Source organism: Protopterus annectens, chromosome 9.part0, assembly GCF_019279795.1.
Source record: "Protopterus annectens isolate FY-2018-M chromosome 9.part0, PAN1.0, whole genome shotgun sequence".
Taxonomy (NCBI): Eukaryota; Metazoa; Chordata; order Ceratodontiformes; family Protopteridae; genus Protopterus; species Protopterus annectens.
The window spans coordinates 1,238,017,063-1,238,040,760 of NC_056743.1; the positions used below are offsets into that span (position 1 = coordinate 1,238,017,063).

General features: G+C 35.3%; 1 protein-coding gene across 1 annotated transcript in view; it reads left to right on the forward strand.

Moving 5' to 3' along the window:
• Nucleotides 1-1,909: 1,909 nt before the first annotated feature.
• Nucleotides 1,910-23,698, forward strand: part of LOC122811967 (vitelline membrane outer layer protein 1-like) — a 72,012-nt gene continuing 50,223 nt past the window's right edge. Inside the window, exon 1 of the mRNA XM_044084166.1 lies at nt 1,910-2,160. Coding sequence (XP_043940101.1) covers nt 1,996-2,160 — 165 coding nt within the window. The 5' untranslated portion in view covers nt 1,910-1,995. The remainder of the gene's footprint in view (nt 2,161-23,698) is intronic.

The window sequence follows — 23,698 nt, forward strand, 5'->3', positions numbered from 1 at the left end:
CTGTTACACCAAACTTTCATCAATAACATATAATCCCAGTGCAATCATACTTATCAAAAAAACAGTGCCTCTGTTACACTAACCTTCCATCAATAATGGACAGTCCCAGTGCAATCATACTTATCAAAGAAACAGTGCCTCTGTTACACCAACCTTCCATCAATAACTTACAGTCCCTGTGCAATTAGACTTATCAACGAAACAGTGCCTCTGTTACACCAACCTTCCATCAATAACTTACAGTGCCAGTGCAATCATACTTATCAAAGAAACAGTGCCTGTGTTACACTAACCTTCTATCAATAATGTACAGTCCCGGTGCAATCATACTTATCAAGGAAACAGTGCCTTTGTTACACCAAACTTCCATCAATTACGTACAGTCCCAGAGCAATAATACTTATCAAAGAAATGGTGCCTCTGTTACACCAACCTTCCATCAATAACTTTCAGTCCCAGTGCAATCATACTTATCAAAGAAACAGTGCCTCTGTTACACCAACCTTCCATCAATAACTTGCAATCATACTTATTAAAGAAACAGTATCTCTGTTACACCAACCTTCCAAAAATAACTTACAGTCCCAGTGCAATCATACTTATCAAAGAAACCTCATTGCTAAGCCTCCTCCTCATGCAGTGAGATCAAACAAATATTACAAAATTCTTCCCCTTTTACTGCAGTAATCTCCTAGTTATAGGTCTCAAGTGAACATAACCATTTGGATAAACTGTTCAAATGCATTACGCAATGTGTGAGTGACACAATTACATTGGGAGTGTATACATACACTATAAAAAATGCTAAAGGTTTTATGGATGTGTGAACTTTTTGTGCTGTATATGCTGTGCTCAGTACATGTGCCTCAACTTAATATACTGTAAATACTATAAAGACTGTGCAAGATGGTGATCACCTGTTACACTGCTTTGTGTTATATAGCTCATTTTACTGTTAGTTCATTCTAAGCTTTTCTCTCCAAGCCTTCGCTTAACAGGTGGTTTGCCCGATTGAATTTCCTGGCAGTAAAAGGTGAATAAATAAATGAATGAATGAATAAATAAATAAATAAATGGAGTTTAACTTAAATGCATCAATGTGGTGCTGAGATCTATGCCTTTTTTTGCATTGTGTTATTTTATCAGTGAAACTATGTTGCATTCCACAATGTCTTGCAGATATTATATTCTTTACTAGACATATCATTTTATAGTTAAGATATGATCCATCTACTCAGTTTTCATTGAGTTATGATGTGACATATCTGTTCAGTTGAATCGACATGGATCGTTCATTTTTTTATACATGGCAGCAAACATCCCCCTAAACTTATAAAACTAACTGTAATGTTACAAAACCGTTGGTGGGGGGTTAAGAAAGTTGCCAGTCTGAGCCTATTTAATTAAGCAAACTTGCTGGATTGTGGATATATGAAAAGTAACTCCTTCAGTTAAAGAAATACCTGCTTTGCAATTACATCATCAAGGAAATTAATGCTTTACTTTGAATATAAAGTGAGTAAATGAGGCCTGAAAATTAAACATATGAGCTGAGCATACTGTTTTGCATGATCAGAATTTGTATGTTAGACTGCACACTTCCTGCAGTATACATCTGAGCTAGATTTAGGGAAACAGACTATTCTCAGTGCCTTCTTACGTACTACTTCATTTCTGAATTATTTAAAAATCATATTGATAAAGGCTGAACGGCTCAATTTTTTATCAAGGGAGGGATTATTAGAAGCACAAATATTTTGCCTTTGTTGGAATTAGTCTTCCTTTCCAGGACTGCATATGCTTAGATAATGTTTAATCTACCCAAAAATTCAATTTCAGTGATAACAGAGGTAAATAATCTATTTGGAAAGCTGGACTTTTGTTTTACTTTTAACAAGGTCATCATTTGCTAACTGTTCAAAGGGTCATTATAAACAGCTTAGTTTGGATCACTGAGATTCAGAGATCCCTTGTCTCGCTGCAAAGGTAACAGTGATGGGGAAAGCTGCATTTACAGTTTCCTTCCTCTTTCTTTTGTCAGGCACAAGTTGTCAGACAAATCCAATGCAACTGTCAGTTACGAATGGAGGTACCTGGGGATTATGGGGAGATGTAGAACTATGCCCTCCAGATAGCAAAGCATATGGATTCAGCCTGAAGGTAAATGTTTTATTTCAATAACTTGCATATTGTTATACTCACAAATATATAACATTTGTCTTTAAGATGTAAACCTTGTTTTACTGTGAACATAGTCAATCAAAATCATAAGTGAAGTACTTAGTGGTAGTTAACAGTTTCCTATGGCGGATGTGCAATACTGACTTGTATACGTGCATACCTATACATACATACTTTTATACATTCATACAAAGATACATACATATATACATACATAAGTACATTTATACATTCATACATAGATACATGCATATATGCATATATATATATATATATATATATATATATATATATATATATATATATATATAGAGAGAGAGAGAGAGAGAGATACACTTATACATTCAGGCATAGATACATATATACATAGATACATTTATACATGCATACATTCACACTTATATACATAGATATGTGCATACATAAATACATACATACATATGTGCATACATAGATACTTTTATACATTCATACATAAATACATACCTAGATAGATATATACATACATACATGTATACATACACAGATATGTTTATACATTCACACATATATACATACATAGAAACATTTATACATTTATACATAGATATATAGATACATATATACATAAATAGCTACATTTATACATTCATACATAGATACATACATACATAGATACATTTATACATTCATACATAGATACATAGCTACATATATACATACATAGTTACATTTATACATTCATATATAGATATCTATCTATCTATATATATATATATATATATATATATATATATATATATATATATATATACATACATACATACATAGAAACATTTAAACATTCATGCATACATACATACAAAGATAGATACATAGATTTATACATAAATATATAGATAGATAAATACATATCATACATAATTACATACATTCAGACATACACATATTTCAGGCATAGGTAATAATGCCCTTCTACCTTGCCAATATACCAAAACAGTCATTCCTATAATAAGTGCCCAGGTTGCTCTTGAAAATATCTAAACTAGTGTTTGGTACTTTTTATTGTCTAATTTGTAGTCTATATATGTCGCTGAACAAATCATGCCAAAGAGAAGGTACTTCAGGTGAATAAAAATGAATGAACTTTTCCTAACTAATAGTAAATCACATGACAGAAGTTGTATATCTATGAAAATCCTCAGTGCAGAATGTCTGACTTTCAGACAGGCCGAAGGTGCCTAGCCTTACTATCCCCCACCATTTCTCTCAATTGAGAAATTGCTGGTTATTCCTGGCTGGCATAGTCATTTCTAATCTACCATCAAGAAAACATAATTATATGGTCATATTACGCAGACAATATGGAAAGTCAGAAGGTAACCAAAGTAAACAAAAGGGTAACAAGTGCCATTTCTTAACTTTTGAAGGGACATGAGTAGCCTGGGAAACCTGTGATGCCCAGATTCTTTTTTAATAGCTGAAACTATTATTTAATACTGTGGAGCTGTGACCCAGAGATCACATTGAGCTCCTTTGCTGTTCATGACCTGAAAATTTGAAAATGTTTCCAATATTTATGTAGAATACTATTACTTTTGTACATATGCATGTAAACAGAAACAACTAATGCATTCAAGACAGACAATGAATAAAAAAACTGACTAGAAATGAGTGGAATGTAAATTTGTATTGCTTTGGGGTCGCAAATTGGATCAGAAAGGAGTCTGTTTTTAAATAATACAGAAAAATTAACAAATACTCTTTTCGGGAAAATTACATCTTGAACTAGTAACACCCAAACATTTGTATATAACAGATAATATGCCTCCTTTTAGATTACATTAAGCTGAAGGTTTAACAAGTTCTGAGAATGAATGTCAACTCAAAAGGCATGTCCTTCCTGTTTGTCTTATCTTTCTTGGAATGTGACTTATTGTTCAAAGAACATACAGCTTTTGCTCTGATTTGTAGGTACATCTAACTTACAAAACAGAATAGAAATTTACTGTTCTGTACTCTGTATGAGACATCCTCATTAAAATGATTCTTTACTAATGCAACATGCATTATACTGCATTGGAAGTAATGAAGAATTTCTGTTTCCTCTGACTCAGATTTCAGTCCAGCTTTGAAAAGCAAATGAAATGTGATCAGTGGAAAGTGCTTTTTTCTGAGATACAGAGATCATAACAATATTTTGTAGTAGAAGAGAATTTGATGTAATTTGAACTTGATCTGCATAATGACTAAATAGGTTAGTTGTGCATATAGTGGGTATTGTAACTCATACTTACTGCACAACTTTATAATTTAAACACCTCCAACTGGATAAGTTACACCATTTTTGCTAACGTCTACCATGACTCACATCGTTACGGACATTCTTTTAAACACATACAATTTCTGCACCTCCTAATAAAGCTTCTAGACCTTAATACAACAAAAATCTCACAATCAAGGCTAGTTTCAATAAAATAGCATATGATACAATGGCATTTCCGCAAAGACGAAAAATGTGCATGCTGATTGGCCAATCCAACCAGCATGCACATTGTAAATCCAAAGTAATCTAAGTAAGAAGTCCTGCGACTTCAAGTAAATTAAACCTTGGCCTTGGACGTTAACGGGGCAGCAGGCAAAATGAGCAGTTCTTATTCTTCCACTATTGCTAGGTTTTCTGACCGGCAAAAGAGGGTTGCCAGTGAAGGAGAGGAAATTAAGAATGAACCACTTGTCACTGGAAGCACACTATGCCATCCTATACAGATGAGAAGCTACGGTAATGTTTCTTTAGTTGGCTTTCTGCTTCAAATTAGGCAAGGATCTAAGGCATTTTATTACAAAGAAAAGACATGAGTATGACTCAAATGCGAAGCATACACTCAAGTTTCTTGATTCTGATGTCTGCGTTTCTGTATATGCAGTAGATCTTGTAAACGTTCAGATAATTAGTTGCGAACGTCACTGTGGATCAGCAGATGAGTGCAGTAGGCAAGCTATTTCCTAAAAAGAGATAGCAACAGGAATGTGGTGAAAATAATTAGTAATGAATAAATAATAACTGGAGAGATATAACAAACGACTGTGGGGAGTTAACTTTAACTGCACATTTTGCCTGCTGCCCCATTAACGGAAAAGTACCATAATTTCTTAACTGATATTCATGGTACATAGAAAATATTTTTTTAATTCATTAAAAGATCTTTTTTATAAGTAAAACCAGCATATTTTAACCATTCTATGACCTTCTACTTAAAGTTGTTAGTGTGCTGTTAGTATGTGTTCCACATTTTGCCCATTTGTTCCACATTATGTGGGCTAGTGTTTCTCATTTTGCAGATGGAAGGTTAAGAGCTATGCCTATGGAGAGAGAAAAATGAACATCTGAAAAAAAACCAGCATTATTCGTTTTTATACAATGCCCCCTGCTATTATTCGGAATATAATTCTCAGAAGTTCAAAACAAAACAGAGGGGCTGTGGCTGACTAAGTCAAAGTGTAGACTATTCTATCTCACAAAAAGTGGAAGAATACAAAGTAAAGCAAACAAAAACCTAAATAACAACAACACAAGCATAACACAACACAAAACTAACATCATTGTATAATAGCAATAACCCACGGCTGGGTGTGGGTAATGTTGGATTTACCCACTGTGGCTTTGTTTGGTCACTTGGGCTTCACCCTCATGACCAAACCACGCCAGCCATGGGTAAATCCAGCATTACCCACACCCAGCCGTGGGTTATTGCTATATTAAATATTGGTCTGATTAATGTTTTATATCTGATGCACTCATTTGCTTTGATGAACTTAGGAGCTGAGATTGAGATGTCAGACATAAGATCTCCTGACATAACTTCATTGCTTGAGGCATGCCTTCTGCACATTAACATATGCAGGAGGGCAAATGTGTGATTTTTAGGAAGGCCGCTGTTTTCAGTGAAATATTTATCCATACCAAAAAAATAAAAAATATGAGGGATGCCACTCCACTGTAAGCAGTATGACCTTCTTCAAAGCCCAGTAGTGTCATAGCCCCTATAACCCCTTATGTATCCAGAGAGTACCTGGAAAACACAGCCAAATTCACGTACAAAATAGAAACACTGAGAACAGGCACACATAACCTGATAACAACTAAGGACAAATTCATTTAAATTATCTGTTTATTAAAACCTGGAGATCCAATTTAATTGTGGTGTCTTTTATCAGACTTTGCTTCACCACTTCATTTTTATTTATTTTTTAAATTTTGGCTGGTTCTTCTCTTTTTTTTATTTCTCCATGTCTTTTGGGTTTCTAATGCCATGACGGGAATGGACCCATTCCTAAGTCAAAGTATGATTAAACTTTATGAAATTAGTATTGTTTCAGTCTTTAATGTTTGCCAGTGCTCTTCACAGCACTCACAATGTACCCAGTAATTACTTTTCAGCAATTTTTATGGAGTTACATGTATCAGTAACATATCTAAGTATGATTGTAAATTCTTATTTATAAGACCCAGTAATCCTTCTACTATTGGAACTGTTTGGGTATCTTCATTCCACGTTGCCCTCATTTCTGTCTGCAAATCCTGGTATTTTATGGCATTGCGTTTTCAGGGACTACTACATCTGATTTTCTCACATTTATTTTTTAAACTGTTGGTAATGGATGATCCCATGTGATATTCCCATTGTTCCCCTCTACTCAACACTTATTAGACCCATTATAGAGTACAACGCCCCTTTTGGAATGTACCTCACAAGACGTCTGCAGTAGCTGGAAAGGCCACAGAAGTACCTCACAAAGAGGATTACTGGCCTCAAACAGATGCCCTACACTGACCGTCTCAAAAAACTCCAGCTTTACTCCGTAGCATATCGCCTACTCAGAGGTGATCTCTGCCTAACATATAAAGCTATGTCAAACCCAGAGCTGTTGGACATGATACACCTAAAGAAATACCAATCCCTCTGAACTACATGCACTAGAGACCTAAACCTTGTCACCACAATAAACAGGACATGCTGGAGAGATAGATTCCTGTCCCAGCGGCTTCATATACTCTGGAACAGGCTACCCATCTATGTCAAGCAAAGTTCTTCATTAGCACTCTTCAAGAAAAATCTTGATGAGTGGATGGGAAATAGGAAATATACTCCGGGGATCACTTCTGTGTCTCTGCTCGACAGTGCACAGGAAAATAACTTTTTTGGGTGGCGTAAGCCAGGGAACTTTGTTGGCTAGGCTTACATAGGCTCTTGGGCCGATAGCCTAGCACCTTCCTATGAACCTATAAACTTCATAATTTTCTATGATGCTTTGCGGCTCATGTTTCTAGTGTTTTTCAGCTACTTCAGTACCATAATGCGTGCACAATCCCCAGTGCAACAGTCTTACCACATTATTATTCCTTTCAGTATACAGTCTTTCTGCCATTAGTATATCACAACCAGCAACAAGATGTGTGACTGTTTCCTATTCTGTTTTACAAAACCTACATTTGTCTGTTTCTCTGGCATGTTCAATGGACTTTGTAAACCAACGTGTACATAGTCCACTATCTTTAGATGCCAATATTAACCTTTCAACTTTTGATTTGAATTCACCTCTCTTTAACCATTCCTGAGTTTGAGCCTGATCAACATGAGTTTGTTCAAGGAATTTTTTATATTTGCAACTATATTTATGCATTTTCCATATTTCTTGCCTTATCATCTGATCCATCATCTTATATTCTGTCTTTTGTTTTTTGACACATTCAGTTGCCTGATTTTTATCTACTTCTGGTTTAATTTCCATTCCTGTTTGACACGGATATGCTTCTGCTAAATTAAGCAAGGAAGTCATCTTAGATTTATTCTTCTCATGTTTTAAAACTTTTACTATGTTTGGTTCTTGTATGCAGTCCTATGATTGCAGATCTATACATGTAATCAGTTTTTAGGAGGCTCAAACCTCTTTCAGAATGGGGAATATATAATCTTGGTATACACTGACTTTTATAAATCATTTGATAAGCACAAAGCATCCTTCTTGTTTTTCTGTCCAACAAACAAAAGAAAGGCAGGACACTGCTGTGTAGTCTTCATTTAATAAAACACAGTAAAATCCAGAGGTGAGCGCTTTCAGGATAACACCCTTCTTCAGACATTTTAAAAAGTTCAAATCACTTGTTTAAATATACCACAATTAATGACACAACATTAAAACAGCCAATCAAACATTAATAAAAAACACGCCTCCTCTGTAAAGCCGGTTTTAAAGGGACTAGATCATTAAGACCTGGTTCCCTGTGTGCCTGCAATTCTATAATCCAGCGTGACTCAAGGGATTCAGTAAGGGTTTTTATGTCCCCTCCTCGGTTACTCAATACTACATTAGCCACTGCTCTAAACAAAAAAGAATGTGAAGGATAAACCTCAATATGTTTATACAGGGCATTGTGGACGTCCTTGTTCCTAATTGAACATAAATGTTGTAGTATCCTAACCTTAAACATTTTATTTGTCATGCCCACATAAAAACAAGTGCATTGAGTACACTCCGCTATATACACTATATTAGGAGTTTTACAAGTGGCTCTACTTTTAAATTCAAATATCTTGCCACTAACAGGGTGTATAAAATGTTATTGCTTTTATGAATATGTGAGCAAGCTTTACAGTTACCACAAGGGAAGCTGCCCATCTTAATGGTGGGCTGCCTAGAATCCATCAAGTTCTTTTCACCACATAACAAATCCTTGAGGTTTTTATTACGTCTATAGCCATAATTAGGAACAGGCCCTACTATTTCCCTCAATTTTTTATCACTTCTAAGAATGTTCCAATTTTTATTCACTATTCCTCTTATATCATTTATATTACTACTATATGTAAAATATAGTCTGGGAAACCCTAACCCTACTCTGGAGCTGCCTTCACCTAACATCTCACTATCCTCACACCTCAGACATGGTTTATATCTATTATTTCTACTCTTCATTCCTTTGGCCACTACTTTATCCACTAAGTGTTCATTGTACCCCCTAATCTGAAAACACTCTTTTAACCCTATGATTTCTTTTTGAAAGTTGGACTCATCCATACTTAGTCTGGATGATCTACAGACTTGTCCCTGTACAATATTGGAAAACATAAACCGCGGGTGCATACTATCAAAATTCAGCAGGCTATTTCTCCAACATTCTTTCCTATGCAAGCCTGAAGAAAATCCTTCACTGGTTCGCACTAAATTAACATCTAAAAAATTAATACTATGTTCTGAATAGATCAGAGTAAATCTTAAGAAAGAGGTGGTCGAGTGCAAGTAGTCTATAAAATTTTTTAGTGATATGTGATCTCCCTTCCAAAACATAAATATATCATCTACAAAACTAGTATAGACTACAACATGATTCTTCCAATCCTCATTTCTCAATATAAAATTCCTTTCCCAGTAGGAAAGAACCAAGTTTGTATTGGCACAGGGGGTGCCCATGGCTATCCCCTGTGCCTGCCTATATACCTGCTGTCCACCTATAAATACATTGTTTTCCAAAACTATAGATAATAATATTTTTACCAAATCAATCTTAGAAGTAGGCTCTCCCAATTCTTGCATAACACTTCCTACTGCCTGTATACTGTACATGTTGTTAATTACAGTAAACAGGCTTTCCACATCCAGGGTAACCATTAACAACCCATCCTTGGAATCCATCAAATTTACCTCCTTTACCAGCTGTAAAAAGCCTTTAGTATCTTTTAATACTTTTGGTAACTTATCTAATAATGGCTTAAGTGTGCATTCCAACCATATGGATGCATTTTCGGTAACCCACCCCCTCCCAGAAACTATAGGTCGAAAGGGGGGGTCTTCCAAGGACTTGTGTATCTTGGGCAGAGCCTTGAACAAGGGAGTCACAGGTTTACTGATCAGTAAAAACTTAAACAGTTCTTCACTGATTTTAAATTTTGAACATAAACTATTTAGACAACTATGTACTTTGTCAATAATCATTTTGACAGTTAATGGACTGATTTGTACATATATACTCACATCAGATAACATACATTGAATCTTATTATTATAATAAGTAGTATCTAGCACTACCACTGCTCCTCCTTTGTCTGCTTTCTTAATAACCAAGTCTCTATTATTCATCAGACCTTGAAGGGCTTTTTGTTGTAATTGTGTTAAATTAAAATATTTGCAGTGATTGCTGACCCTAAAATAGTCTTCCAAATCCCTTTCACAACTGTCAATAAAAAGACACATAGCTGGTGAAAAAGGGGGAACAAAACAGCTAGGTTGCCTTAGCTGAACCTTAGACACATCTATACTACTGTCATGAACATTTTCATAAACACTTTTTATAGCTATATTTCGACAGAAAAGCATAATGTCCAGAACAATCTCATTAAAAACACTACTTCTCCCTGGCACAAAGGACAAACCTTTGTTAAGCACCTGACATTCGTCTTGTGTCAAAACATGACTCGATAAATTGTATACAATATTACTAGAAGAGTCACTAGTCAAATCGCAATCTTCCTTCTTTTTTCTGGATCCCTTCCCTCGCTTAGGGATCTCTTCCAAGCTCCCCTCTTCTTTACAGGAGCCGGAAGATTTTGTAAAAAACTTTGCCTACCTGGCTGTTGCTTGGGACGTGCTCCCAAAGGTAAGCCTTCCCTGCCAAGAGTGTCCGGAGTGCATAGCTGCACATTGTTAAGTTCTCCATTTGTAAAACTAAATACATCCCCTGTCACGGGTCGTGGTAGAGATAGAGAATGTTCATCTGTTGTAACCCGTGAACATGTAGCTGCTGGTTCTACTGAACATAAAACCGCTGGTTTAATATGTTCAGGAAGTCTCTGAACAGTACTCACTGGTGCTTGTGTTGTTATTATCGGCTTTTTCCTCGCAAGACCTTCATTGGAAATTTCCTCCACTCTTGCGATATCTGTCCTTCTTGCTGGCGTCGACCTCTGCTTACGTCATGCGCTGTTTCTTGCATAGTGGCCGGGTTTTTAAAACGCGGCCAAACAAAAATATGTCCAGAAGAGAAATCCGAGTGATCTCTCTTTAACTTACTAATTTTCTGCACGCGTAACTTCTCATTTCCTTCAGCAAAGGTCTGATGTAACTCTGACAGGCGTCTTCGATGGACACTATCTGTGTAGTCATTTTCAATCACCCGTTGAATTTCCTCCATCTCCAAGCGTAGCTTGTTGACCTCAGGTGCAAAGAAATTTTTAATTAAGTCCATATATTTAAAACTTGTTTCGATGTTAAGGGACTGCCATTGTGCCAACAACTCAGGGTAACGATCCCCCTGAGTCGGCATGCATAAAATACGCATGCCGCGTGGAACAATCCCATATTGTTGGCATGCATTGAAATGGTAAGCCTGCCATGTTAACCTTTGTAGTCTTCCCATTTTATAGCTTAAATCTCTACAGATATCTTCAAAATTCTTATCTGTAGCCACAGGTACCTTATTATTAACTTGATCCAATTTGTTTACAGCAAAGCCTAATCCAAGCAATGGATTCTCTTGCATAAGTGAAACAAGAGAATATGTTACAGCATTATCAGCACTATTCAGTTCACTTGTTCCTGGCTGTTCAGCCACTTTCTTCTCCACAGCATGCATGGTACGGAAAAACACAGAAATTAAGTCCAAAACACAATCACCGTACCAATACCAGAGTCCTCCTAGCAAACACATGAATCAGCAAACAAAAAAAAGGCAGGACACTGCTGTGTAGTCTTCGTTTAATAAAACACAGTAAAATCCAGAGGTGAGCGCTTTCGGGATAACACCCTTCTTCAGACATTTTAAAAAGTTCAAATCACTTGTTTAAATATACCACAATTAATGACACAACATTAAAACAGCCAATCAAACATTAATAAAAAACACGCCTCCTCTGTAAAGCCGGTTTTAAAGGGACCAGATCATTAAGACCTGGTTCCCTGTGTGCCTGCAATTCTATAATCCAGCGTGACTCAAGGGATTCAGTAAGGGTTTTTATGTCCCCTCCTCGGTTACTCAATACTACATTAGCCACTGCTCTAAACAAAACGAATGTGAAGGATAAACCTCAATATGTTTATACAGGGCATTGTGGACGTCCTTGTTCCTAATTGAACATAAATGTTGTAGTATCCTAACCTTAAACATTTTATTTGTCATGCCCACATAAAAACAAGTGCATTGAGTACACTCCGCTATATACACTATATTAGGAGTTTTACAAGTGGCTCTACTTTTAAATTCAAATATCTTGCCACTAACAGGGTGTATAAAAATGTTATTGCTTTTATGAATATGTGAGCAAGCTTTACAGTTACCGCAAGGGAAGCTGCCCATCTTAATGGTGGGCTGCCTAGAATCCATCAAGTTCTTTTCACCACATAACAAATCCAGCATATTTCAGGGCCAGTCAATCATTCCAAAACTGGAAGTTAGGGCAAGAATAGCAAATTGGTTTGTAGCTTGGACTTTGTTCCTAGATGTCAAAGCTGTTTTCGGTATTAATTTTAGTCTTCTAAAATATTCCTTGCTAAGTTTTATTCACATTTGTTCATGTTTTATTGTTGCTCCTTCATCACTTCCAAATATTTATGCACTCCCTCTTGCTCAAGTTGTTTTATACCACATTCCTATCCCAAACTGATGTTTTCTTGGTGCTGCAGCTTTCCTACTTTAAAGGTTGCTTTTGTGCATTTATCAAGTCCAAATGACATGCTTATATAATCTGAAAAAGTTTTGATCATTTACAGCTGAGCATTCTGTTCCTCATCTGATGAATTATACAGTTTTAAATCATCCACAGAAAGAAGATGAGAAGTCTTTACACTTTTTTTGTTTTCTAGGAGCCAAATTGTAGCTATGACCTAATCTGATAAGTAGACAGCTTGGGTCTATATTATATCACCGAATGCTTAAAAAAAGCGAACGGTGATTAATCGACCCTATGTAAGCGAAAGCTTACAATGTCGAACTGTCAGGACAGCATTTTATTTTTCCAAAGGAAAAAAAATCCAACAAAAAAAAAAAAAAAAAAGAAAACATTTTAAACATTACATTAAGTGGGGGGCTTCACCCCTCACACCACCGATGTGGGGGGCTGTGCCCCCACACCCTCCCTACTTAAATATACCAACTCCGAGACCGCACTACAGTGCCGAAAATGACAAAGTAACGAAGCGGCCAAGTGAATTCTTTCCCAGGGAAAGAATTCGCTTAAAAGCCACTTCGATATTTTGCCTTTTTAGTCTTTTAAGTTTGACCAAGATGCATTCAAAAGAGTGCGTCTTCGGTCTTCTAATAGGAACCCGACAGCTTAATGGGTTATGGGCAAGACAAAAGAGCAGCAGTGACAAAAAGTCACCCTGGAATATCCTCCTTTGAATTTCTATCATGGGAATAATAATTTGTCCTTTATTATAGGTTTAACTGCAAAGTGATTTACCACTGTTTCATGGTTTAACTTAATCAATCAGTGTAAGGTGTATACATTTTTAAGCACTCTTTTATCCATGTATGTGGGATACTGTTAAATGCTTTTTTGTGGTCTACCCTTGCCATACTTGAATTCTTACCCTTTTTCAAGTTTTTTATTATGACTTCATTTAACAATAAATGTTCCTCTGTTCCATATTACTTTATTTTGTTATCCTTTTGTTCTATTGCAGTGACTGAATTTTCTTCTAAATGACTATAAATTCTGTCGGCATTAATTCCAGTGTATAGTTTATATGTTGTCATGAAGCAAGTTATTGGTCTATAGTTTTTAGGATAGCTTGCAGGTTGGCTCTTAAGCAGGAGTATTATTTTTCCTGTTGTTAACCAGGTTGGTGTCTGTTCAGGGTGTGCATATAAATAATTCTTATTCATAGCTAAATCTTCATGTAAAGATTTTAATACTTTAACCCAGAAGTTAAGTAATCCACCTGGGCCTGGGGTTTTCCATTTAGGAGCTTTTCTTAACTTTGTTTCAATCTCTCTTGTCATTACTTCATTCCATTTCATATCCTATACATTTGAACTTCTTAGTCTTTTTTATTTATTCTATCGATTTTTATGTTACACAGGATCTTCATAGAAATTTCTCCAGAATGTATCTATATCTTATTTTTTTGGTGGTGTTTCAATTCCTTCTGCCTTGTTTTCCATTTCTCAATAAAACTTTTTTGCATCATCAATAAATTGCTTATTTTGTACCTTTTCTTTATATTTATCTGCATATTTTCTACCTTTTCCTGTCTGTGCTAATATTTTCAGTTTATTATTTGCGATAGTGCATGACAGATCCTGATTTGTTCTAATACATTGTTCTTGTCTTGTCTATCTTTCTGAACATTTTTGTTGATCTTTTCCCTCTTCTATGCTCTTCTAATAGTGACACTTTTTGTCTTAATTGCTTTATAGTTTTCTCTGTTCGATAATTCATGATGGCATTTGATTTCTCCCCTTACTTTTTCTTACTGCCCCTTGTTTTTGTAGTGAGACTTTATCTGTTATTAATTTAGCTGCACTATAATATATCCTATTTACTTCTGTTATATCACATGAATATCTGTGAACAGTCTTAATTACTGTGTTCATTTGTTTTATCAAACGTCTTAACTTTTTTTGGTTTTATTGACTTTCTGTAGTCTATTTCTTTCATTGATCGTAATATGTCTTTCCATCTCTATTAAATCAAGCAACTCTTCTCTTAGATCATTTTCTTCTAAACTGAGGGCACATTCATTGTTCTCCATTTCCTGAGGGCATTCTATAGAAAGTTCCAGAATATCTTCTTGTGCCACATTCTCTTCAGTTTCATCCTGTGTCATCCATTGCTCTTTCATATGTGAACTCACTGACCTATCACTCCACAACATTCTCTGTGTCAGAGTTGCCACAATTTCTTGTTCCTTCACTTGCTGTGCAACTCCAATTGAACTTTTGTATTGGTTTCCTACAGAAGGCTCCAAAGTATCTTCACATGGCAACTAATCAGATGTTTCCTGCTCCACTGGTTTCTCCTTAAGTTGGGGATCCATTGGTCTGTCCTGCTGTGATGTTATCAGAGGTAAATTTTCTACACTAAATCCTCCACTTCACAGGTAATCCATAATGTCAGTTTCTATTTCTTTAACTTCTCCATTACTAATCCTCTTCTCAACTTTTCCTCTTTGTTTTCTTATATTTTTATATTGTAAAGTTTCCCATACCTGGATGCCTTTGCCTGTATTTTTCTTCAAATAGCTTTGGTGCTGCACTTTTGTATTGATTAATTTTGCATTCTCCTTTGCATAAATTTTGAACTTTATTAAACCTCTTTTTCTTTCTCATGTCCATATTTGTTGTTCAGATGTCCCCTGCTCCTCCTGTTTCTCCTTACTTGGGGGGGGGGTCATTTTTCTATCATGCTGTGACATAACCTGTGTTAGACTTTATATACTAAATCCTTCACTTCAAAGTATTCTATAACTTCAACTTCTATTTTTTTAACTTCTATTGTATTAATCTTTTGTTCTGTATTCTCTCTTTGTGATCTTATTTTTTTAATTGTGAAATTTCCGATATCTGTATGCCTTTGCCTGTATTTCTCTTCGAATATCTTTGGGGCTGTTTTTTTTTATTGATTAATTTGGCTTTCTTTGCATAAATATTGTGCCATATCAGATTCTCTTCCTTCCCCCATGTCCATATTTGTTTTTTTTATACCTTTTAAAAATCTCTAGATTTTATTCTTTATATTTTTACACTTCCTGAGTCACTTCTTTTTCCAAATGGCCCAAAGTTTCTTGGTCTATATAATATTTGTCATAAATTTATTGCATTAATGAGCACAATGTTTTATTTGAAGCTTCTGACACTTTTTCTTGTGTAAATATTTTTCTTTACTCTAATTTCTCTCTTAATCTTTTTGTATATCTTCTCCCTGGAAATTTTAGGCTTCTTTCATAATAGTAATAATACATAATTTCTTTCTTATCCTCAATAGTCCAGTCTATCATCTTAATGGTTCTTTTGAGATTTTTAAGTACTACTACTTCATTCTACAACACAGGGGCCATCCTCTCTCTGGGCCTGGCCTAACCCCATTAGAGGAATGTTTCTGTGTCTTTAAGATTCTACACTGTCATTTTTTTTCAGGTTCTGGCACCAGTGTGCCTACCAGGATTGGGCACTTTTTATTATGGGTCTTGTGAACTCAGCTATCTTTTTTTTATGTTTAACTTACTTCTGTCCATGATATATGCTATATAAAATATAGTCTATATATCAGTTTCATCTTGGTAAAATATTTTGTGAAAAACAGGGTCCACCCCGTGCAGGTACTCACCAAGACTTGAAGATGAATTCAATTCTAACAACACTACTATCCTTGTTTCCTGATTTATTATCTTTCCATTTGGACCCCATCTTTTATCAAACTCTACTTCATGACTACATTTTTATTTATTTATTTAATTTTGGCTGGATCTTTTAAGAACCGCCTTATGTCTGCGCAAATCATTTTGGACTTATGTCACTGATTAAGATTCTATACCCCATTCAAGAAGGTTTTTACATCCACTACTACCCTTTATGTAGAAACGATATTCCCATTGTCTTCCATTCACCACTGTTGCTTTGTTTTTAAATATGATTATTTAAAGAAATAGGAGGAGATGGGGCACCATTTTTCTGTTTAAAAAGGTGTAACTCTTGAATATGCTTGGTTATTTTAAACATCATATATCTATTCAGCACTAGAATTTAGAAATCAAGTCATTATTAAATAATGTTGTCTAATTATGTGTTTATAATATAGTAGTCCAAAAATAGTATTTTTTCTGTACCTGTACATATGATATCGTTTATGCAAAATAAAATATGAAAGAGGAATGGTTTTGCCTAGTTGGTTAGTGTGTTTATTTTGGATAGGCTATGTTATCTAACTTATGAAGCATGTGCCATTAATATGACAGACATTTGCCCAGGTGGAGGCTTTGCAGTTAATATTGTTATACAACCTGTGTCTTACAGACTCCATAACATGAAGCCAAAATAGAAAGAATCATTGTTGAATTGGGCTTTGTCTGAAAATTACAACAATATATCGACAGCTCATTTTAGCATTAGAAAATGCTCCAGAAAATGGGTGTCCTCTTAAATGGTTGAGTGCATTCCTTTAAAGTACATTAGCATATGTGTTTTTCTGTCTCAAATCTTTTTTGCAGTCAGTAGCATAAAATACAGTCAAAAGAAGAGAGAAAGGTAAAGGATATTAAGAACTAACACTTCTCTCACCACATCAAATTCAAATAGTTGTTGTAAAATATAAATTTAGCTTGAGGGCACAATCATTTGAAGTGAACATTATTCAAGAACTGGGGATCCTGTAACTTCATTACTGCTGCTGTTTGTCATCTGACATTATTAATGGCACTGTAGGTCACATGATTCTCTTAACTCTGCTGGTGGCTGCTGGGTTCTATTACATTTATTTTATTTATTTAACTTACATTTGTTGACCGGGATAGTCCAACTGGATACATGTCCATTTTAGCTGAGGCCCGGGGAGAAGAGCTCCCAAGGTATACATATACAGTCATTACAATGTCATACAGAACAGTAGTCATAACATAAAACAAATCTAACACATTTTACAGTCTAGTTAAATTTATGGAAATATACCACATTTTAAAGTCCAGTTAAACCTTGACTCCAATAATCTTGGATGGGTCACAGCATCCTAAATTCAGTCCTGACAGTATTTCTGTTAGAAAAATCCTGGAAAAGTGGTTTGTCAATGAACTGTGATTACTGCTGGGCTGGACAAGGAAAGGAAGGATCATCCGCCTATGGCATCTCTCCTCTGTTATATGATAAAAGCAGGAAATCATCTCCATATGTAATGACTTCAATCTGAGTGCCTTTTAACTATAGTCTACAAAACTTGTTCTGTACAAGTTTTGATGTACAGCCAACGTGAAGAGAGTTGTTGGGAGGTATATTTGCCTTATCTCTAACTTAATAAGAAATGATGCTATAAGTCTTCTATTACTTTCTGTGCAAATTATAGTTTCTTCTTAAACCATAGAAGAACTTGTGGACATTAATGAAAATAAGCTGGCTGATTTTGCTTGTTGTCACTGTTGACATTTAAATGTATTATAGCAGCTTGTCTTACCTGAATAGTTTGGGCTATCTGTCTCCTGGAACAGAGCCCATACTGAGCTGAGTGGAACATTTTGAGGAGTGTTTGAATTAATTTTTGTTTATTGATTTAATTATAATGTTAGGATCTAAATTTAGAATTTCTGTAATATTATGGTATACATTTAAAATACAGACTGAACTTTCAGGACTGGAAGTATTTGAACAAGGTAAATGATCAAAAATATTAAGCAGTATTGCCAGGCAGCTCATTCAGTCTTGTATTTTTTCTTCATCTGTAATATTGTTTTCCTCTACCCATTTTTATCATGGGAGGAGTGGTTTCTAACTTATTTATTGTGTAATTTAACCTTGCTGCAGCTCAATGCTTTTATCTTATACTCCTCCATTTATCTACCTACCAAGTAATAGTCTACAAGATTTTAATGGATATCTTGCATTCAAATTCTAATCACCCTTTATTACTTTATAGGATATATAGTCTCTTAACTAGCCTGTGTTTGTTTTTCCCCTTTCTCTACAAAAGTATAATCCTTATTTTTTGCTATTAGAGTTTTCTGTTTATTTTTCTTAGTTCTTGGTTCTTTATCTCTTACTTGATAGCATCCATAATTTATTCAGAGTAACTTAATAGTAGTGTTTAAATTAATTTCTAGCTGTTGGTCCTCATGTATTAAGTTGACATTTATTAATCTGCCACTTCACTGACAGTGTATGCATATCAACTTTGAATGATTTCCATGTTATCAGTAAAAAACACAAGCTGCTTCTTGTCTGCTTCCCAGTGATAGGTGTATAATCTTCATTAACATCTATGCAGTTGCTATTTTTATACAGTCCCTGTTAAATATTTTTGTATCATTTGCATATTCACTACATAAGTTCCCAAAACAACTCCTTTATGGTTTGCCAGTAAAAATGGATTGGATGATATTGTCATTCTTTTGGGGTTTATGGTAAAGTAATTTTTTTTTATTTTGTAAATACTTCATTATAAAGTCATAATCAAATTCACCATATCTGTGTAACAATAGCTGCTTTCACTTGCAATTTTCTCAGCAATACCCCATGTATCACTATTTATGTGTGTGTTGTGTGTGTGTGTGTGGGTCCCATTTTAATCATCAAATTTTCATTTTGGCGAATCTGAAATAGCCGACTCCACTTTCATGAAACTACACTATTCCAAAAACTCACAATGTTGAGTTCCGTTTTAGCGAAACTGTTTACGAGATACTAGTGGTACAAATGTACTGTGTTTTTATGTAACTTATTGTATTCCGTAGTAGTTGTGTAGGATGTTAGATTTAATGACAGGTCTGGAAGTAGTCAGGATGTGGAGAATTATTTATGCAGTGCTCGTAGCTATAATTGGAGATTTAAATTTGTTTTCACATAGTGTGATCTTGGAGTTGGTATATATAATATGCAGGGGGTGTGGGAGGTGTAGGGGGCTTGCCTCCCCTGACAAAATACTAGAGAATGTTTGTATGTGCTTTTATTTATTATGTTGCAGGTGTTTCGGTGGTTTATTTGTCATTATACAATTCTTCCTCTGAAACGTGCATGCTGACTGGCCAGCCCAACCAGCGTGCCTGTTGTAAATCCCTCAATATACTAACGGAAAAAGGTCCAGTCACCCGGACTTTTTCCGTTAGTATAAAACACTGTCTCGCTATGTTAAAAGAGTTTAACATAGCGACACAGGTTTAAAAAAAGCAACGCAGATCTCCGTTGCTTTTTTTAAAGTGGTCTCGCTATGTTAAACTCCTTTAACATAGCGACACAGTGTGTAAAAAGCAACGGAGATCTTGACCTGTCTCACTATATTAAATGGGTTTAACATAGCGAGACAGCTTTAAAATAAGTAACGGAGATCTCCGTTGCTTATTTTAAAGCTGTCTCTATGTTAAACCCATTTAACATAGCAAAACAGTAAAAAGCAATGGAGATCTTGCGTTCTCCGTTGCCTTTGCCCACAGCTCTGATGTACTGCGTAGGCATGCGCAGTACATCAGAACTGCCGCGGAATACCAGACAGCTGCGGAAGGGCAGCAAAGAGGCATTATACAATGCCATTATTTAAGAAAAGTAATTATTTCTTTTCTTAAATAATGTCATTATATAATAATAACCACTTCTGGGTGTGGGTAATGCGGGATTTAACCACGGTTGTCTTTGTTTGGTCCCTCGGGCTTCGCCCTCGGGACCAAACCACGCCAACTGTGGTTAAATCCCGCATTACCCCCACCCAGGCATGGGTTATTGCTATATTATAGTGAGGTTATGGAATAGTGTCAATTTGTGAAAGTGGAGTCGGTTATTTCAGATTTGGCAAAACGAAATTCGATGATTAAAATGGGACCCATATATATATATATATATATATATATATATATATATATATATTCTTAAAACTGTTCATTTACTAGCCCATGACATGTGAAATAGATATATTAATAATCTCTTAATAATATCACGTTTCTGATACTTCATACAAGAAAAAGACGTGCATGGTCGCCACGTGCGGTAGAAGTAAAACTTCCATAAGGAATTGCAAAAATATACCCAACACACACACACACACTTGCTTTATGCAGGAGTATGTTGTGAGTTTGTAAAGAATTACTTCAAGAAGAGAACAACTCAAGAGTTTGCAACGTTTAGCAGTCCAGACTCCAGTGATGCATACAGGTGGGAACTGTTTACTTTTGTGCTCATGTCCCCTTAGGATCACTTCTGAGCTTCATATTTCATTGTGTCTGTTCCTTAGAGGTTGCTTGAGATGATGTTATCAGTGGGAGTCATCTCTCCTGTGCCACAGGAGGCACCTGACAAGATAACAGAACAATATCGAGATGCTTCCTGTTTAGCATTACCAGTTTTCCTCAGTTATCTATGTTTTCTTTAAGGAACCATATTATAGAAGTATTTATAGTTAGCAAAACTCATAAAATTTGGAGATTAGCCTGAAAAATTAGCTGATAAAAATCACATGGGAGAGTAAATCATACCTCTCAACTGTTCAGATTTTTGCAGAATGTTCTGATTTTTGCCCTATATTTTTAGCCCATTTTTCATAAAATTCTGTATTTTCTACCAAATTATTAGCAAGTCATTAAAGATTGAAGACAGAAAATAATGACAGATGTTTGAGTTTCAGATTTCATACCTTTCAGAAAATTCATGCTAATGCAAAACCTATCAACTTTATAAATTTGTAAAGCAACATTTAAAACTTATCCATATTTTTGGGGCTTGATCCCAAGTATTTATGGTTTTCTTCAGATTTTCTGATCTAAGAAATGGAGAAGTATGGTATATGTGTGTGTGAGGTTACTGTGAGGTTGTATTTCAAGGGAGAGTATATGTTTGTGTGAGGTTATATTGGACTGGCATCTCAAGTGAGTGTGATACTAAAACAAAGCTGTTGTTAGTTCTTACAGTGACCAGAGTAAGCGATGGATACATTAAACAGCATTATTTCACTTCAAAAATTGTTTCAGCAGACATAGCAGCAATCTGCAGTGTTGACGGAGAAGCAGCTGAAAGAGGAGTAATTAACGTTCAGAAAACCCCATGCACATTTCCTTGTTTTGCAAAGACAAAGCAGCAAGTACTATAAGAGAGGTGCCAGAATCCAACGAGTCCATATTTGTAAAACACTACAGGTCACATTGAACATTGTGCCAGCACAGACTTTTACCTAGGCCCCCAGAGATTTAAACTTCAGGAAGAAATGAAGGAGGACCTCACTGCCCTGTCATTGAGAGATCGTAAAAGTGAAGCCTTTACTGGGGATTTTTGGGGGGGGAGTTATAGATTCATTGCCATGGACCTGAGAGAACTGAAAGAATGAGGATTCTAGTCATGAAGGGATTTTTCTTCTCTTACACCATGTCCTTTCACATCTGTATGTGCGGTGGTGGTGGTTTCTGTGTGTGTGTGTGGGGGGGGAGTAGAAAGCGAGAGTGAGAGACTGGCTGTTTGTATATAAGGGAGACAGAGAGAGATCAAGAAGAGTGATTTAATTTGGGGGGCTGGGACAACACCACTAATAGTTGACTCTGGCCTATTCTTCCACAGTCACCTTGGGTCAGCTCTCCTGGGTTCTGAAACTCTGTGTGTGTGTGTGTGTGTGTGTGTGTGTGTGTGTGTGTGTGTGTGTGTGTGTGTGTGTGTGTGTGTGTGTGTGTACTATGTAAGTCTGTTTATGAAGAGCTAAAGTAGAGTATGGAAGTAAAAATCCGCCCTCTTCCATACTTCCGTTTCACTTTTCTGTTTCACTCCGAGTGCTCACACTATACCATAAGAAATTTCACTTCAACAATATATTCTTTCTAAAACATATTATTGGAAATAAGCAGAGCATAGATCAAACTATCATTTAAGATGTCATAATTTATGATTACTGCAAATTATAAAGTTGCAAATATGCATCAATTATAATCACTGTACTTCCTGAATATTTAAACATGTGGTGTGCTACTTTATTTGTAACCGATTCTTCCAATTGTGGTCACAGAAGTCTCTCTGTACCTTGAGACCTTTTCTCTATGTTATTAATAGTAGGCAGCCAGGTTTTTAAAACATCATATGGCAAAATATTTTTTGATGTACTTAACAAATTGGATTATGTCAGCATTCACATTTAGTGGGGTGCTTATCACTTGAAACCATTTAGTGGGTATACTTACAACTTCTATATTAATAGACACAAACTTCAGTAGTGTGTGGCATGCTTACTTTTATATTGCTGAATATCCATTTTAGTCCGGGCTGATACTTGGTCCAACAGCATCAGTGCTTTACCCAGTTAACAAATTGTATAAATAAATAAATTACACCATATAGTTATCCAGTGCTCTTCTATTCCCTTGGGATTCCCATCCCATTAGCCCTTATGCAGCTTTTACTTAAACAAATATATTGTGTGTTAATACAGATAACGTATAACACTTCTACAATTTCTTCCTTAGTTTCACTTCTTTCACATTCACTGCATTTAAAAACTGTGACAGTATATAAATTATGCCGCATACACATAAACTACATGTATAAGAAATGTTTTGTACCCAGCAATGTTTATAACTACTTCCCATACATATAATATAAAGCATATATATTTATGTAGTTGTAACCCCCGTACAACACATTTTCAACTTTTTCGACTGTTTTCCCTAAGACCATATAAATTATATTTTTATAGGAGTATTACAGATTGTTGTGTACAAAGATATGTTGTAATATTAGAGCAGGGACTTTTGTTTTAAATATATATATATATATATATATGTGTGTGTGTGTATATATATATATATATATATATATATATATATATATATATATATATATATATATATATATATATATATATATATTTATACACACACA